Source organism: Gossypium arboreum, chromosome 6 (assembly GCF_025698485.1).
Source record: "Gossypium arboreum isolate Shixiya-1 chromosome 6, ASM2569848v2, whole genome shotgun sequence".
Taxonomy (NCBI): domain Eukaryota; kingdom Viridiplantae; phylum Streptophyta; class Magnoliopsida; order Malvales; family Malvaceae; genus Gossypium; species Gossypium arboreum.
The window spans coordinates 9,603,479-9,623,690 of record NC_069075.1 but is presented as its reverse complement, the minus strand read 5'-3'; the positions used below and the strand labels follow the sequence as shown (position 1 = coordinate 9,623,690).

The 20,212-nt window shown below is 33.6% G+C and overlaps 1 protein-coding gene and 1 long non-coding RNA gene across 2 annotated transcripts; both read left to right on the top strand.

Moving 5' to 3' along the window:
* The first annotated feature begins 14,420 nt into the window (after nt 1-14,420).
* On the top strand, nt 14,421-15,281 carry LOC108485863 (uncharacterized). Its single transcript, XR_001871371.2, has 2 exons — nt 14,421-14,687; nt 15,038-15,281. It is a non-coding gene; the product is annotated as an uncharacterized LOC108485863 (long non-coding RNA).
* A 1,123-nt stretch (nt 15,282-16,404) lies between these two features.
* LOC108485058 (cation/H(+) antiporter 15-like) lies at nt 16,405-19,078 on the top strand. Its single transcript, XM_017788918.1, has 3 exons — nt 16,405-16,638; nt 16,756-17,757; nt 17,843-19,078. The coding sequence occupies exons 1-3, from the start codon at nt 16,405-16,407 to the stop codon at nt 19,076-19,078; spliced, it is 2,472 nt and encodes an 823-aa protein (XP_017644407.1).
* The last annotated feature ends 1,134 nt before the right edge of the window (nt 19,079-20,212 follow it).

Sequence of the window (20,212 nt, the reverse complement as noted above, 5' to 3'; positions counted from 1 at the left end):
TCCTAAACCGACTACACAAAAAAATACCAAAAGTTGCTAGCCGGTGTGATGACTCCAATGACGATCACGAGCACGCAAAAAGGACGAGTCCGAGAAACCTAAAATGGCGACAAGCAAACACCGGGTGAGTATATAACTCAGTAAGCCATAAGCATTATATTGCCGTTCAGTAATAATATACCATAAAAGAAAATAATTAATACGGGATTAAAATCCTCCATCCACACCCCAAACGGTACTATAATTCTTTAGGCATTTCGGTTTGGTCACATACCAAGCCCTACTTGATATTTCATACATTACGCCATATGACATTGCATGCATTTATTTTCGAGCATAATCACCACATAGATCAAGACTTACCAAACCAAAATTCCAAATATAAATAAAATGTCCATTCCTCATGAGCTCAAGGTGTTTACTCGTACCGCTGTCCATGATTGAGTCGGTAAGGCCGTGCACACAGAACATGTACATTTATTAGAGGATGTGCAATAAACCCGCACACTTAGTGCTTAATAGTCGAACTCGCACACTTAGTGCTATATAATCAAACTTGCACACTTAGTGCTGTATAATTTGAACCCGCACACTTAGTGCCAATTTGTGATTATAAATGTTTACACCGCACACTTAGTGCGAAACCGATCATTCAATACATCTCACCTCTTTTCTTTCAATTCAATATTTTTATCACCACATACATACATGTTTATATATATATTATACCATTCCATTCAGCATCATTACTTGGACATTACGACCCTTTAAATTAGTACAAAATAAGTGCTTAATGACTTACTTTATATCGGATGAAATGATTCCCAATCTACTACTCGATTATCTTTGCTTTGCCTTTGCTTGGTTCTCCTCTTTGATGTCTTGATCTAAAATGAATACATTTAGTAGTTTAATCTTCTTGCTGGATTTTTATGTGTATAACTTAATGGTTTTCACCCCATTTCACAACTATCTTTGTTCAAAATATCAAAATCTCAACCAACATTTGTTTAATGCTTCAAGGCCGAATGCATGGTCACCATTAAGCTAATCTAGTCTCAAGTATTTTAATCCTAACATACAACATCATGAATCAACTCAACCTTATAAACCAATATTACTCCTACAACCGATTGTAAGGAGTTAACAAAGAAAATATATTTTACAAACATATACACCCATATGGCCGATTTTACCAAATCAAATTTAACCTTACTTATCTCAAATTTTCATTCCATACTATCATCCCCATGACATAGCAAGGTTTTGAATCATGGACTAATTAGAACTAAAACTAGCAACTAAGAACATGCATGAATCTCATGGCACCATATTAAACATACCTTAATCTAGCTACAAGGATGGCCAACCTATTCCAAACCAACCATGAGCAAGGACCCTTTCTTCTCCCTTGAGATTTTCGGCCAAAGGATGAAAAGAAAAAAGATGAACAAAGCTTTTTTTTTTTTTTTCTTTCTCACTTGCACGGCAATGGGGAGGGAGGAAAGCCTTCACACACACACTTTTTTTTATCACTCATGCACCTTATTTTATTTATTTCAACATAAAACACTCACCCAACATGTTTCATGACATGTCTTGCCCATGCTTCCTTGTCATGGCCGGCCACTAGCACTTGGGGGATTTTGACATGCAAGTCCTCCATTTTGACTACATGTACTATTAGGTCCTTATAGATTAGCCTATCATTTTTCAAAAGTGACATACAAGTCCTACTAACTGAATTCACATGCAATCGACTAAACCGAATCTTGAAATTTTCACACATTCGTAAATACATATTCTAGACAATAAATATTACGTTCAAACATTTCGGTGACTCGGTTTAGTGGTCCCGAAACCACTTCCCGACTAGGGTCAATTTTGGGCTGTCACACTACTGTTCGATAGGTACACTTGCCTTCATCGTGATAATAGTTAGTTTCAAGAACGATTAATTATAAATTTTAAAACCTATCACGAATATCACGTATCAATAGAAATATAATAATAATAATAGTTTTAAAATCATATAAGAGGACATAAATAAATAAATAACAACACGATATAAATAAATAAATAAATAAAATGTTAATAACAAGAGTAAAAAAACATATATAAGAAAAATAATAATGAAAATAATATTAGTATATAAATAGAAATAGAAATATAATAATAGTATAAATATAAATAGACAAATAATAATTAGATAAATAATAATAGTATTAGAATAATAAAATAAATATAAATAGAAACATAATAATAATAGCAATAATATATTAAATTAGTTAATTTGATAATAAAATAGCAAAAATAAAAAAGGATTAAATCAAACCTTAAAGTAAAATTTTGGGGCAAATCAAAAATAAATAAAAGGAAATGGACCAATTTGAACGTGCGAATAACAAGAAGGGACTAAAAGGGAAATAATCCCCACCCTCCAAAACGCACAGCTTCAAGGAAGACCAAAATGCAGTCAAAATAAATTTTAGGGCAAAAATTAAGAATAAAGAAAACTTAATTGCAAAACAATAAAAAAAAAGGGAAGGGCTAAAAGCAATTGGACAAATTTAGAAAAAAATAAAGAAATTGAAATGAAATAGACAAAATTCCCATGTAATTAAAAGAGAAGAAAATAATTCCATTCCAATGGAGATAGGAAAAGAGAGAATAATCCAATTTCCAATTGAAGTAGGAATACCGAAAGTCCTCCCTTTCAAAGAACAAAATACCCCTATTTATATACATGGGGTTTACTGAAAACAACCTAACTAATTTAATAAATTAAAATAAAATAAAATAAAAATAAAAATAATATAATGTCTTCCTATTTTTGGCCTTTTACCAAGTCAATAGAATTTGATAACTCCTTGGCTTTCTCAATCTTTTTGATTTGGCCCCAATTTAATGATTATCTTTCAATTTGACCATTTTTGGCTTTTTTATTCGGTTATTATTTTTTCCTGGTCCAGGCCAAAATTGGCCTATTACACGCATGATTTACAAAATGTGAAATTTTGGTACCATGTGGACATATGTGATTTGCATGTTAAGCATGCCTATGTGATTTTAAGTGAAAAGTGATATAATGAGCATGCCTCATATGCCAAAGTGAAAAATGATTTTTTTAAGTGAAAAAGTTATTTTGGCCATATCACATGCATGGGGTAGGATATGTGAAAGGTGAAAGTATGTGGCAATTTATCTGTATTAACGTGACACTATTCACAATTTTGATTATGCGGTAGTATATCTGCAGTTTTGGTGGCTTGTCCACAATATTGCTTATTGGTTGTTTATCTACGATTTTGGTGACATTGTTCACAATTTGGTGTATTGGATGGATGAGTTATGAGGAACTCGATTTTGGTGTGTGGCGGAGATTGGTAGGACTGTTTTCATAAAGTCTGCATCGTTTTACAAAATGTGCATTGAAATGATCATGCATAGTATAAGTGTGAAATATTGAGTTATATGAAATTGATATGATTATTATGATTGTACAATGTATATGTTTATATGCATGTGATTGTGTTTATGTTAATCTCACACTGAGCTTTATAGCTCACCTCCTTTTAGTTTTTTGATTTTACAGAAAACCCGAGGTTAGGATTCGATGACGGCATTTGGAGGAGTTTCTCTGGAAGTCTTTTTAAATTAAAGTAATTAAATTTTATTTTGATATGTTGATATTTTGCATTTGTAATAAATTTCAGTATGGACTATGGCATGAGACTTTATTTTGAGGATTTTTCATTCTAATTTGCATAAATTGCTTGCATGACATTAAGTTTTAAAAATTGTATAAATTAGTATCTGATAAGATTTTGCTTGAAGCTCAGTTTTTAAAATAGAATCTGTCAATAACACATTTTTCCGCTACATTTCTAAAAAATGAGTTTTTTTTAAAAATAAAATTAGCCTTAGTTTTCAAAATTATTAATGTTTACAAATGAGTTTTCTAAAGACATTTGATTTATGAAGTTAATATGTTTTTATTTTCGAAATAATGAAGATTAACCAAGTTATCCAATTTTGAATTGTGAAAAATAAAATAGAATAAAATAAATAAAAATAAAGAACACATAAATTTTACGTGAAACCCTTTGGAAAAAAACCACAGGCGGAGGAGAAGAAAATTCACTATGTCGAAAAATTTTTACTCAAATACAAGAGGAATAGACTATGTCTATTTATAGGCTTGCAAAGCCATATTCTAGTAGGATTGAAACACCTTATCCTAATCAATATAAAATAGATGGAGTTTAATAAGGTTTAAAAACCTTATTCTAAAATAAAATAAAAGAAGTCTAGTTCTATATGGATTTTACTTTTATTTTATTTTCCATCGTATTTTATTTAAATAAGAATTTGGGTCACTTAATTCTAACAATCTCCACCTTGACACAAATTCTCAATGAACAAGTTCTTCATCGCGAACTTTCAATAAACAAGTTCTTCACCTCTTCCAAAAACCCCTTAAGGGTTTAACTTCAACAATGAACACCAACCAAGTCTAAGCAATGCTCAAACTTGGTTATAGGAAGTGACTTAGTCATCATATCTGCAGGATTTTCATGAGTGCTAATTTTGCTCACAACAATATCACCACGAGCAATAATATCACGAACAAAATGATACCGAATATCAATGTGTTTTGTTCTCTCATGAAACATTTGATCTTTTGTAAGAAAGATGGCACTCATTGTCACAAAATCTTGTCTGATTTGAAGGTCTTCATTGAGTTCACTAAATAGTCCCTTCAACCAAATAGCTTCTTTACAAGCCTCGATGAATCGCCATGTACTCGACTTCAGTTGGTAGACAAAGCGATGTAGTTTGCAAAGTGGCTTTCCAACTAATTGCACAACCTCCGATTGTAAAGACGTAACTTTGTGAGAGATCTTCTTCTATCAAGGTCTCCAGCAAAATCAGCATCAACATACCCTATAACTCCATCTTTAGTTCTTCCAAACTGTAAGCAAACATTAGTAGTGCCTCGTAAGTATCTTAAAATCCATGAAGCGCTTTCCGGTGTTCTTTACCGAGATTCGCCATGTATCGCTAAGCTGCCTTGATTGCATATGATAAATCGGGCGTGAACAAACCATAGCATACATGAGAGATCCTCTTGCACTAGAGTATGGAACATGTGACATGTACTCAATCTCATTATCGATTGAGGAGATAAGGTGATGAAAGTCTGAAATGGTCGCTAAAGGAGTACTAACGAGGCTTAGCACTCTGCATATTGAACACGCAAAGAACTTTCTCAATGTACCCTTCCGACTTAGGTACAATTTACTTGCTTTTCTATCTCGAGAATCTCCATACCAAGTATCTTCTTTGCTGGTCCTAAATCTTTCATCTCAAATTCTTCACTTAGTTGGGCTTTAACCTTTCTTATCTCTCTTTTATCTTTTCTTTGCTATCAACATGTCATCAACATAAAGTAGATACACAAAAGAACCATCACTGTTTTTCTTAAAGTAGACACAACTGTCAAAACTACTTCTTTTGAAATCATGAGAAGTCATAAAGGAATCAAACCTCTTGTACCACTTGTCTTGGTGATTGTTTCAAACCGTAAAGGGACTTTTTCAGCAAGCAAACATAGTCCTCTTTTTCGAGACTATAAAACCCTCTGGTTGTTGCATGTAAATATCTTCCTCAAGTTCTCCATGCAAAAATGCGGTTTTACATCTAGTGCTCAAGCTCCAAATCATGCATGGCCACAATACCAAGCAAAGCTCGAATCGAACTATGCTTAACAACCGGAGAGAACACATCATGAAGTCCACTCCGGAATTTGATTGTAACCCTTTGCAACAAGCCTTGCTTTATATCTGGGTTCTTCAACTCCTGAGTCCCTTCTTTCTTTTAAACACCCATTTACAACGAATGACCTTTTTACCTTTAGGAAGTTTTACAAGATCCCATGTTACTTTTTTGTGGAGTGATTCCATCTCCTTTTGCATAGCAAACATCCACTTTTCGAGTCTTCACACTAATCGCCTCGAATAATTAAATGGCTCTTGATTCGCATCTATATCTTCACCACATTTAAAGCATAAGCAACTAGATCAACCTCGGCATACTTCTTTGGAGGTTTAATTTCTCTTCTTGTCCTGTTTTTGGCGATAGAGTATTGCGGTGAAGAAGCAACTCTATTCTTAATTTTTGTCTTGGCTTGAGGAGTTGATTACGTATTAATCGATGCTCCACACGCTTTTGGTTTTCTTTATTGGAAGAGTCTTTAAGAGATAAGTTAGGTAGCATAGCGGTTTCATCAAAAACAACATCTCTGCTAATCACAACTTTTCTATTTTCAGGACACCATAACTTATAGCCTTTTACACCACTTTATAACCAAGAAAAACGCATTTAATGGATCTCGGTTCCAATTTTCCATTATCAACATGAGCATCGCGGAACACCCAAAATCTTTAAATCGAATAATTAGCGGGATTACGGACCATACCTCTTGTGGAGTCTTTTTCTCAATGGCAGCGGATGGAGATCGGTTGATCAAAAACATGCGATGAAATTTATTTACGCCCAAAATGACTTGATAAGTTGGCATTTGACAACATACATCGAACCTTCTCCATGATCGTTCTGTTCATTAGTTCGCAACGCCGTTTTGCTTTGTGGAGTATGACGAATGTCAAGTGTCTCATGATCCCTTCGACTTGCACAATCTATTAAACTCATCGAGCGAACTCTAAGCCATTATGCATGCGGAGGTATTTTATCTGCTTTTCCGTCTGTTTTCAATCATAATTTTCCAAGACTTAAATGTGGAAAACACATCGCTTTTACGCTTGGGAAGAACGCCCAAACTTTTACGGAAAATCATCAATAAAGGTTAGCATATAATTAGCTCCACCTCTCGAAGGCACTCGGGCGGCCCCACGGTCGAATGGATATACTCCAACGTTTCCTTCGTGTTATGGATTCCTCTAGTGAATCGAACTCTCTTTGCTTCCCAAAAACACGGTGCTCACGAAATTCGGTTTGCAAATTCCTTGCCCATTAAGAAGTCCTCTTTGCTTAATTACGCCATGCCATTCTCACTCATATGCCCTAGGCGCATATGCCAAAGTTTAGTAATATCATCATCGACAAGGAAGAGGAAGCGGCAATTGCATCACCGATAATGATAGAACCACAGAAAACATATAACTTGGCAATCTTTCTTTGCCCTTTCATCACAACAAGGGACCCTTTGAAATCTTTAAAACCCCACTTTCAATTGTGTATCTGCACCCTTTTGAATCAAGAGTACTCAACGAAATTAAATTTCTTTTCAATTACGGAACATGGCGCGTCACTAAGTGTTCGACAACTCCATCAAACATCTTAACTTTAATTGTTCCAACACTGCGATTTTACATGAAGCATTATTTCCCATCAAAACAACACCTTGAATCTTTGTTTCATAAGTTGTAAACCAATCCCGATTGGGACTCATGTGGAAGGTGCGACTGAATCAAGTATCCACTCCTCGCTTACTTTAGAATCATTGTGAAGCAACTAGAAGTTCACCATCGCTGTAGTCTTTTACAACATCGGCTTCACCGAATTTTACATTTGTTTTCCTTTTGATTCGCAGCCTCCTTTTAATCTTATTTTGTAGCTTATAGCACTTTCAGTTTAATGTGCCCTTTCTTCTTGCGAAGTTGCAAGTTTTACCTCTGTTTGAAGATTTGATCTACCCTTAGATTTACCACGAGGATTCCGTTCTGTGTTCTACCACGATCATCATCAACATTCCGGTCTTGTCTCCCACGAACAATGAGACCCTCTCCCGAGAGTTGGGTTTAACCACAAGATGCTTCATCTTATCATACGAGGTTAAAGAATCATAAACCTCATCAAGCGTGAGAGACTCGCGGCTATATAAAATCGTGTCTCTAAAGGTTGAATAAGATGGGGCAACGAACAAAGTAGAATCAACCCTAGATCTTCCTTATCATCTTGAACCTCCATGGCCTCCAAGGTTGAGAGAATTTCTTTAAACACTTTGTTAAGTGTTCGTGTCTGACGCACCTTCCTCCAAGCGATGAGCATAAAGACGCCGCTTCATATGCAACTTGCTTGTTAGAGTTTTCGACATACATATTTGTTCTAGCCTCTTCCATAATGCGTGGCGGTTTTCTCTTTCATCACATCCTGCAAAATTTCGTTGGACAAATGCGGATGTAATTGTGTTAATGCCTTTCGATCCTTACGCTTCTTCTCTTCATCTGTAATGTCGAAGGCATCTTATCTATCCTAGCGGGGCATCCTCTAGATCCATCTGCAAGAAGCGCTTGCATCTTAATTTGCCACAACGCAAATCGGTGTTGCGATCCAACAATGAATTTCATACTTCAAAGACGCCATTACCGTGATCGAGATGAATAACCGGAAGCTCGATACCAATTTGTGAAAAATAAAATAGAATAAAATAAATAAAAATAAAGAACACATAAATTTTACGTGGAAACCCTTTCGGAAAAAAACCACGAGCGGAGGAGAAGAAAATTCACTATGTCGAAAAATTTTTACTCAAATACAAGAGGAATAGACTATGTCTATTTATAGGCTTACAAAGCCATATTCTAGTAGGATTGAAACACCTTATCCTAATCAATATAAAATAGATGGAGTTTAATAAGGTTTAAAACCTTATTCTAAAATAAAATAAAAGAAGTCTAGTTCTATATGGATTTTACTTTTATTTTATTTTCCATCGTATTTTATTTAAATAAGAATTTGGGTCACTTAATTCTAACATGAATAAAAAGACAACTGATTTAGAAGTATGATTGAAAATCCAAAATAATTTTGAATAAATGATTGAATGTTTAAAATTCAGGTATTATTTATTTTGACTCTGAAATTTTCACAATTTTTATGAAATTAAAATAAACATTTTATTTCATTTGTTTTGAATTGATAAGTCAATAGTTTTAAAATATTTTTTTTTCAAAATTCTGAAAGTTTATTTCAGCCATTTTCGTGAAAAAATGGTTTTTGAAATGAGATTGAAAATAAAGTTGAACATTCAATTTTACTAGTTTTGAACGAACTTGACAAATGGTTTAAAATAAAATAAAATAAGTACATTTGAAACCAATAAAGTGTTTTTCTGGGTCATTCCGGTGGCCAATGTAGCCTTCCGAATTCAGCCATAACGACTAGGCCGGGTTTGAAATGTTACAATATGACGCACAAAAAAACTTGAGAAGCAAAGGTTTCTTTCTATTCTCCTTCATCTTCTAATATTCCTAGATTATTTTGTAAAGAATTACTGCAAAAGTTCTTTATAGAAATTGATAGTGTTGTTATACCATGCTCAATGCTTAATAGACTGTTTCCGTTAGTGCAAAATGTCAACGATCATCGGGCTTCATTGTATCATCGAGGTTCATTTGCTAGAAACTATTTTACACACCAAAACATAGGTAGGGGTGAATAGAACGCTAAATTTAGTGACATGATTATACATGTCGAAACCATTTTTTTGAAAACGGGCATTGACTTTGTTTGAAAGCGAAGATTAAAACGTGAGTCGCCACCGATCTTTATTAGGTGTGATCAGATCACCTTTGTTTTAATAAAACATTTTAGCTTACTAAAGCGGTATTTGGTCTACGAAACTCGAGAGAATGGGTTAGGGAATCGGTTACGTGCGAGGAAGGATTAGCACCCTCGTCACGCCCAAAATTGGTACCGAATTGATTAGTTAGTGTCTTAATGTCGAAAGTTGAAAATCGAGAACGGATTTAAAATATGATCCTTTTTATTAACATCGATTTTAAAAATGCTTGAATTAGATCAAAACAATTGCTAAAGATTTTCTCGTCTCGAGATATCGGGGTATCACATCCTGTAACACCCAAATACCCGTATCCATTGCTGGAATAAGGTCACATAACATAACCTGCTCAACTCCTCTATAGAACACTTCGCGTACATAAGGATCAGATTTGCACTTTTCAGTTTCAATAATTTCGAATCCAAGGTAATTAAATAATTATAACAACAATAGCATGTTTCCGTGAGTAACTTCTATAGTATGCGCATACAAAAGGGTAAAAGTGTAAAGTCTTGAGCTTAATGTATAACATCATACAACTAAAACTTTTCTATTCATTTGGTGATTTTTCTCCTCTTGACCGAATACACATACATAATATATATCTCAAATACTTAACATGTTAGTTCAAGCATAACATAATCACACTCATATCACATCTATGAACTTATATGTCAAGTTGATTAACACTTCAAGATTTATATCTAAACCATTATCAAATCCACACATAGGACTTTAACCATATTAGCATGGCTTTATATACAATACTATCAAAATAGCAAACCTCCCAAAATATTATCCTATACATGCCATAATGTCTACTAGAGTTTTAAACAAAGGTACCAAAAAGGTTGTCAAAAGATGCGATGACTTCGTAACGATTCCAAGCTTTTATCGACAAGATGATCTATACAAAACCAATAAACACATCAAGTGAGTTATTAACTCAGTAAGTCTTAAGAAATTTCAAGAATGTAATAACCCGATTAAATTAGCAAAATAAAATTTCAATCCAATACTAGCCGAATTCAGCTATGATATCACAAGGAAATCTTATGTCACATACGTACATTATGAATTTGGTACATACTTACCCGAATTCACTATGTACTCCTACACCATTTAATCACAAATTGAAAATACCATGGTAAATGTCATTGGCGTATATGTAAATGACATACAATGTCCAATTATTTAAATAAAGCACTAACCAAGCCACTCCATCTATCAATCCAATCTCCAATCCATTTAGATTCATTTATCACTACTTTATATCTTTGTTCAATTATATACTAATTGAGCCGATTACCTTTCTCTTCTTTCTCTCTTCCCAAGCATTATATATTAATACACATATTAGAATCAAATCCCATGTCTAGTATCCATGCACATTTCATTACTCCCAATTTAATGTTTTAATGAATTTTAATTTACACAAGTAGTGCTCCACGATCGATATCGCACACTTAATGCTCGATTTGAAAGTCCGCACACATAGTGCTCTTACTTATTTGCACACATAGTGCCACGTTTTCTCGCACACATAGTGTCGCATAGCCTTGCACACATAGTGCTGTGTTTTCTTATCTATTGCTACCACAATATCATAGATAGGTCAATATTTTCACATTCGATTTTCAAAAACTCATACATACCATGGTTTCTTATCCAACTTATTTTGTGTCATTTATGTGCAATGTTAACCATAGCTTAAATTACTTAAGGACTTACTTTTTAGTCGGATGAACAACTCTGATCGGCTACTCAACCGCTTTCACTTTCCCTTTGGCCGAACATGGCTCCCTTTGATCTTAAGCTCCAACTAAGCAAATAAAATAACTCAATCATTGTAGCCCCAATTTATATTCATTCCTCATAGACACACACACAGATTCAGTATTCCATCTAATATTAACCCAGCCATAATAATATAACATTTAAATATTCAAGATTTATCACCTAATAACTAAAACCGATCATCAAATTTATTGAACCATTTTTTTTATTCCTTCAAGACCCCATTCGGCATTTGCCCACACATAATTTAAAATTTAACCTTTAAACTTAATGCATATCCTTCATTAATTTGATACATGTACAAGATCAATTTCGGCAACTCACATTTCCAAATTTTTCAATACTCAACAATTTGTCAATTAATTAGCTAAGCTCATTTTCGGTTAGTATTCATTTAAATGCTATCAAGCTCATATACTTCTAATTTCATGAGTTCAACATCTTAATGCCCATTTTGATCACTCAAATAAATTTCCAATACATAAATTAAGTCACTCAAACAATCTTAATTTAAATTCGGCAAACACACATACCAAACTATCTTAGCCAAATTCTCCATAACACTTAAACTAAAATATGCACATTAAACTTACTCAATTTTCATTATGTCTTTCACTCCTAAAACATAAAAATATCAATCTTATTCCTTCATCCATGTCTTGGTCAATTGCTCAAATTACCCCATAAACATGAATTTTGCACTTTAACTTATCTACCATGACTCATTCGGCCTTAACGCTTATTTGAACCATTTCTCATACAAGAAAGTAAAAATAAAATGAACATTCCATTTAAACCCCATATGGCCGAATGCACAAAGTATTACCCAACTAACAATTCAACAAGTTTAACCTCATTCTAACATCTACTTATTCAATACAACATGAAAACAACCTCTAATTCCAACATCTTGATTCACGGCCTAGTGCCCAAACCACCATAGAAATTTGATTTTCTTGACATGGCCAAGAAATGCATTTAATAATTAACTTAAACATATAAAAAGATTTCAAAATCACTTCAAAACTTACCTCCAACTAGCAAAAGAAGGTACCGAATTGCCTTAGTGTAATTTCTCTTTTTCTTTCCTTTTGTTTCAGTTTTGCAAGAAGAAGAAGATGAACACTTATGTTTCAGTTTCTTCTTTTATTCATCTTTTTATTTTTAATTCATATTATTTATGATGTTTTAATCACTTATCAATATAATATTTTAATTAAATTAAACTTAGTGGAGGGACATCATTACTTGGCCGGCCACTTAATGCATATTGGGCATTTTGACATGCAAACCCAAACTTTCATACTTTGAAATTATTTGGTCCTCACACATTTACCTAACATATTTTCTAAGTTTCTCAACTAAGTCCTTTCAAGTGAAATTCACATTCACATGACTAAATTAAAACATCAAATTTTTCACACATGCACTATCACACATAGAAGATATGGAAATTAATTTTTAATAAATTTTATGACTCAGTTTTGTGGTCTCGAAACCATATTCCGACTAGGGTCAAATTAGGACTGTCACACATCCCGTAAGTTAGGACACAATACCATGAACTCCCGAGCGCAAGTTTATCTTTAATTTTAATTGAAATTTCATGTGTCTTGAAACTTAAAGGGATATTTGGCCATTTAGATTTAACGAGAAAACCGAAACCCCGTAAGTTAAGGTACGATTCCTCAAATTTCCTAAAACACAAAATATTACCTTATTTGGAAACTTTTCTTTTTGAAATATAGTGAGTATGATATTTAACAACGTACATTTATTTTGTTTAGAAAAAATAAAATGATCCATATTTGATAAACATGTTGGAGCTTAACACATGACATGATTTAAAATAAAATAAAAGGTACTATAAAGCATGGAATATTAATACACGAATTAGATGCAAGGTTAATGAGTGTCAACAATATGAGGATGCTAAATAAACAATTTCAATAACATGTAATGGCAATATTCACACGACGTAGATCGTTTTTAATATCAACCTTAACAAACATAGAAATGAAGTAACAATAAAAAACGACTTAAAACAAATAATAAGATAATTTTAAATAAACAATATGTACATAAAAGATTTAAAATAAATATTATAAAAGCAATCTAAAGTAAATAATACAAAACAATTTAAAATCATTAATAAAAGTCTAAAATAAATAATACGTAAAAAATTAAAATAAATAATATACATAAAATAAAAGCAGTTTAACATAAATAATGTATATAAAAAAAATAATGTATAAAGAGTTTAAAATAAACAACATATAAAATTTGAAAATAAATAATTCATATAAAAAGGAAGTTTAAGAATAAACATTATATGAATTTATAATAATAAATAGTTCAAAAATAATATATAAAAAGAATTTAAGATAAATAAATAAAAAACAATGTGAAGTAATTAATATATATAAAATAATTCAAAATGACATGTATTAAAAAGCAGTTTAAAATAAATATTATATAAAAATTTAAAGTAAGTAATATATAAAATAGTTAAAAATAACACAAAAAATATATTTAAAATAAACAATGCAAAAGCAGTTTAAAATAACTAATATAAAAGGTTTAAAATAAATAATATATAAAATAGTTTAAACTACATAATGCATATAAATTTAAAATATATAATATGTAAAAGTTTAAAATAAATAATGTATATAAAAACTTAAAATAAATAATATGTAAAATAATTTAAAATAGTATATAATGAAACAGGTCAGGGATTGAATTGAAGTCAAAGTAAAAATATGGGGCAAAAATTATAAATAACGAAAAATAGGCCATCAAGGACCAAAATGAATCACGCTGAAACGACGAGGGACTAGCTAGGAAATATTTCCAGCCTTTATTCGAATCATTTCAGTAGGGACTGAAATGAAATCAGAAGAAAATTATCCGGCCAGATTTTAAAAAAATAAAGAAAGTAAAAGAAAGGGTGAAATTGCAGCGCGCACAAAGGCGGAGGGACCTCGCACATAAATATCCCAATAATGGGAAACACGCGGATCCCCCCTGGGTACGGGTCGGATTCGGGTCAACCTTTCCCAAAACGACGTCGTTTTGCACCTAGGAAGGCCACACAAAATGCTGCCGTTTTTGTGCTTTCTATTAAAGCAATTTTTTTTTCTCTTCATTTCTGCACTCCTTTTTTAAAAAACAGAGAGTTCTTTCTTTTCTTTTTTTACTCTCTCCCTCTCCCTTTTAAAACTCTCCTCCACATCCGGCCTATAAGGCTGCTCGGTGGTCCGTTGCAACCGTTGGCCGACGACGGCGGTGGAGCGCAACCCAGGTACGCCCTTTTCCTCTCTTTTTTTTTTAAATCTATGCATTTTTTTATTAAAATAGATTTTTTAAAAGAAGGAAGTAAATGAATAAACATAAAAAACAAAGATAAACAGAAAATGAAAGAAAGAAAAAAAAGAAAAAGAACAAAGCAAAACCTTTTAAAACTTTCGTTTTATTTCTTTTCTGATTTTTAGTGTGTGTAAAAAGTTTTTGTAAAAAACAGAAAAAGAAGCTACAATGAGAAGGTTGTGGCTTTTAAAGCCAAGTTACAAGACTTTTCTTTTCTATTTTTTTGTCTTTTTGCTCTTGTTTCTTCTACTACTTGCGTGTGCCTTTTTTGCTTGCGTGTTGCAGGTGGTTGTCAGAGGCGTGCGATGTAGGTGATAGGCGAGCCGAGTGGCGGTGGTGGCGCGCATGAGGGGCTGAGCGGCGGCTGCAATGCTAGGGTTCCTTCACTTCTTTTTTTCTGCTGAAAATGTTTTGTGTTAATAAGGCTAGGGTTTAGGTTATTTGGGCCTGCTGGGTTTTGATTGGGCTATTGGGTTTAATATGTAAGTGGACATTTATTTTGGGCTATTTAATTATTTGTTTAGGTTTATTTTTTTTTTTTGTTGACTTGGGCCAAAATTGGCTATTACAATACACTTTGAAGCTTTCGCTAATTTCTCATAAATTCATTTTTTTTATCCTTATGCACTGACAATGTCCCATAGATGTAGGAAGTTTTTTAACTATGTGGACTTTGTTCTGGTGTCCATCTCGTTTTTCTTATTAGTAGTTACTTTATTAGTTGCAACTAAGCAAATAGTTGATAAGAAAAAATCAACTTTCAAGTTATTACATTAGAGATAAAAATACTTATAAAACTTTAGAATCATTTAAATCCATCTAAGATTGCTCGACCTAAACCAATACAAATCTAAAATAATCTAAGCACAAAATATTTGAATTTAAAAGGGTTTGAGAATAATAAATTTAAGCCTAAAAAAGACCAAGCTCAAAAAAGTCCGATCCCAAATTCATTTAAACCCAAAATAATGTAAATTTAAAGAAAACTCAATTTGAACCCATTCGAACATGTTTGCCACCACTCCTTTTTCCCATTTTGAAATGAAGAACAAATTTTAATGTAACTTTAATGGCTACAATATCTCACAAATTCCTCTATTTGAGAGATCATATCAATTTTTATTTTTATTTGCAATTCAATTTCAAATAATAAAAATTGGACTATAAAAGCTTCTAAAATATGAAGTTTAATAAAAATTAAATAATATTTTAAATAGTAAAATGTGAATTCTATTAAAATTTGGTCTTATTACAAGAATTAAATTAATGTTTTAATAGTAAAAACGTAATTTAATAAAATTCCAATAATAAAATTAGCTGGTAAATACTTTTTCCAAATTTAATCACCATTGAGATATTTTTTAAAATAAAAAGGATAAATGAGAGGGAGAGAAGTGATTAAAAGGGCTATTTTTCATCCTTATGTTGAACTATGGTTGAATAATTAGAAGAGATGAGTGATAGATTATGTTGAGCGAAAACCATTTATTTTAGTGACCTAGCTTGAAGGACAACCTCCAAATCAAAATTGTGGAATTCCAAAAAAAGAGGCTCACCATCCACTCCTACTTTTTGTACCTTTAGATTCTTGCTGCTTAGTTCCCATTTCTTTCTTCCATCGGATTCCTTGATCGAGAAGCAGCAATTGAAGCATGGAAGGGGGATTAACTCATGATGCAATCAAGATTGGTAAAAACCTGACCATTCTTTGCATAAACAACTCATTTAAGAAAATCCCAGCAAAGAGTATATGGCTCAGTGGTAACCCTCTCGTCAGCCCCACCACTCTTCTCATGTTTCAGCTCTCTAGCATTTCAACGGTCTCACTTCTCATCAATGTTTGTTTCAAGCCTTTAGGACAATCATCCTTAGTCTCGCAGATTTTTGTATGTTATTTTTCTTTTCAATTCTAACATTAAGTTACTTAAATGTATCATATACTTATTTACTTACATTTATAATTAACATCAGGTTCTAAACACTTGTGTTAACCAAAAACCCAGGGTGGAATGATATTTGGCCCATCAATTCTTGGCCACAGCCAAGACGTAGCAGACACCGTTTTCCCGATCCATAGCCGAGCTATAATGGATGTGTTCTCAGGATTCGGCATTATGTTCTTCTTCTTCGAAGTTGGAGTAAAGATTGACCCGTACCTGATGGTGTGTCCGGGACGAATGGCTGCAGTTATAGGCGCTTCGGCTCTCATCATTACGACGGGTCTTTCAATTGGACTTGCTGTTTTCTTAAAGACGTCCGTCACCATGAGTACCTCCCTCCAGAACTCGTTGATACTTGTAGCATCATCTCAATCTTTAACAGCTTTCCCTGTAATTTCTACACTGCTAGACGAGCTCAAGATTATAAACACTGATGTCGGTCGAATTGCTCTCTCTTCCTCCATGTTTTCCTTTTTAATCGGTTTTTCGACGACTTCGATTCTTTTCTCCATCAAACAAGCCAATTCCCATCATATTTACAGTTTTCTACCACCCTTTCTTTCCGTAGTTGCATTTGTAGCCACCAACTTTTTAATTCTTCGTCCCAAGTTAAAGAAGATGTTTACTCAAGCAATGGGTCCAAAATCTATTGATGAGAAGACCATAGCATCTATATTCATCCTAGTCATGGTGTCGGCATTCATTAGCGAGGTAATCGGGCAGCATTACATCTTCGGACCATTACTTTTAGGCCTGGCTGTGCCTGACGGACCGCCTTTAGGCGCAGCTATATCGTCCAAGCTAGCTTCTCTCGGGTTAGCCTTTTTCTATCCAGCCTACTGCGCTGTCACCGGCCTGCAAACAAATGTCTTCGACGTTGATTTAGAAACTTACTACATTATCGGGATCATCATCATCTTTACTTTCGTTGTCAAGCTTATAGCAGTGATATTACCAGCTCTCTGCTTCAATTTGCCCATCAAAGAAGCAGTTGTGCTTGCACTGATTCTAAACGCAAGAGGCATTGTTGAACTTACTTTCGTCAATCTTTGGAAGGACGGAAAGGTTCGTTATAGACCCTTAGTTTTCACTACTTAATGATTTTAACATCCTTTAAGTTAACCTAAAGCGTCCGTTTTTTCGATTGCAGCAAATCGGGAATCAATCATTTACACTGGTAACGGTCTCGGTATTGGTAGTGACCGCGATTATAACTCCGTTGGTACGAATGTTGTATGATCCGACGAAGCAATGTGTTTCAGAAAAGAGGAGTACCATCCATCATTCCAACAGTAATTTAGAGTTTCGTATCCTGGTTTGCATCCATAACCCTGAAAATATCCCAACAATAATGAACATACTTGAAGTAACCCATGCCAGTGAAATGAACCCCGTTGCGGTCACAGCTATGGTCCTAATTGAACTTGTGGGAAGATCAACCCCGGTCCTCGTACGGACTGACAAGCATCGCGGAGAAACGCCATTGTTGGCAGACCAAGTACTCAATTCCCTGATCCAGTACGAGGCACGCAATGAAGGCTGCACCACTGTTCAATCATACACATCAATGTCACAATTTCAGACAATGCACGATGATATCTGTCGTATAGCAATCGACAAGCGTGCCAACATATTGATCCTGCCTTTCCACAAGAAATGGGCTATAAGTGGGAAGATCGAGTCCACCAGTAGTCCCATACAAAACTTGAACATCAATGTCCTAAACAAGGCACCATGTTCTGTTGGAATCCTTATAGACAGGGGAATCCTAACTGGTTTCACGTCGGTCCGGACATCCCAGTTGAAATTCCACGTCGCCGTCCTCTTCCTAAGCGGGTCCGATGACTTGGAAGCGCTAGCTTACAGCTTCCGAATGGGGAAACATGAACGCGTTCATCTAACCATCATCCGTTTACTCGTTTCCGGAGACGAAAACGCGAAAGACTTTAAGTTCGACAACAATGTGATCCATGAATATCGACAAGCTAACAAGGAAAATGATCGTATTACGTATGAAGAAAGGGTGTTAACAGATGGGTTATGCTTATCTTCGTATATGAGTTCAAACCTAGAACATTATAATTTGATTTTAGTAGGGAAAACCCACCAAGATTCACCACTGCTCCATGGACTTGGAGAGTGGAACGAGTGCCCGGAGCTTGGGGTGATGGGCGACATGCTTGCTTCGCCATATTTGAAGACCAAAGCGTCGGTGTTAGTGATTCAGCAACATAAGTTACGAGGGAAGCTGCTGGGCAAAAACATGAGATTTCTAAGGAGTAAAAGTAGTTCAATTTATCCAGAATTGCCAACCAAAATTATTTGTCAGGGAGCCAAGACTGATTCCTTTTATATTTCAGTCGATGGATCTCGTCATTCTTATTAGATACTTTTCACACACACACACACATCGAAAACGTTGCATTTATGTATTTATTTGTTGTTGTTTTTTAATTTGTTAGGGTTTAGTAATTTGAGCTAATAGCTGAGTCTGACAGCTTAGCATCTTAATATGCCATTCTTGGAATGTCCGATGTATGTACATAGCTTGTTTTGATGAACTGTGAATTAAAATTAAATTCTAGGACTTGTTGGTAATTCAACAACAGCACATGTGCCAACAACCTCCAGCTTCTACAAATTCCTCCACTTTTTATTTTATTTTATCGGTTTGCTAAGCTAATAAAAGAAAATAAGTCTCATGTATATTCTTATTTAATATTGCGGATAATGAGAACCAAGCTGGTTACATGATGGGTAATAGAAGAAGAGGAAAAAGAAACTAATAGTTGGACAATAGTGATGATTAATGGTTCACAAAACTTGAAAGATTTTAGAAAGAAATTCAGAGGGAAAAACGTATCGAAAATTGCCAATAAATCTATTTTAACGGAGATGTTATATATCCAAAAAAAATAGCGAGGAGGTTGACTCCATTGCTCTTTAGAGAGACATCATCAAGGAGGTTGAAGAAGGTTGAGTTGTGGGTAAGCAGTTATATCTTAATGTAGTCGAGTAGAATAAAAGGTAATTGCAAAACTGGAAAATATTATATTGACAGGAAGGCCATAAAGATTTGAAGTAGCATTTTTCACAAGTGAGATGAAAATATATGAAGCTACTTAATAACAAGTTTCGAGATTAATCTTACGTTTTATTAAGATTATGTCCCAAGAAGATTTTTCAATATATTTGACTTGTGTGTCGGTGTGCGTTTGACTTGTGTAACAGTCAATATATGAAGCATTTTTCATTCTTGTTGAGGAGAGTTCCTTTAGACACAGGTGTTTTACAATTTGTTTGATCTTCTTGTTCCAATAAAAATATTACTCAACTTTTGATTAGTTTTACTCTATTAATTTTTTTAAAATAGTTTCTAATTATATTGTAAACATATATCATTTAAAAATTAAATATATAATCTTATAGAATAAACATAACAGAAATATGTTTAATTGTTCATATTTAAGAAATTTAAAAAATAAAAATAAAAACATATAATACATGTTCAACCATTTTT

What these genes read in the sequence shown, in the direction of transcription:
- LOC108485058 (XM_017788918.1), top strand. Translation starts at nt 16,405, where the DNA reads ATGGAAGGGGGATTAACTCATGATGCAATCAAGATTGGTAAAAACCTG. An exon ending in CCTTAGTCTCGCAGATTTTT is followed by an intron (nt 16,639 to 16,755) that starts GTATGTTATTTT and finishes CCAAAAACCCAG; the next exon opens with GGTGGAATGATATTTGGCCC. An exon ending in ATCTTTGGAAGGACGGAAAG is followed by an intron (nt 17,758 to 17,842) that starts GTTCGTTATAGA and finishes TTTCGATTGCAG; the next exon opens with CAAATCGGGAATCAATCATT.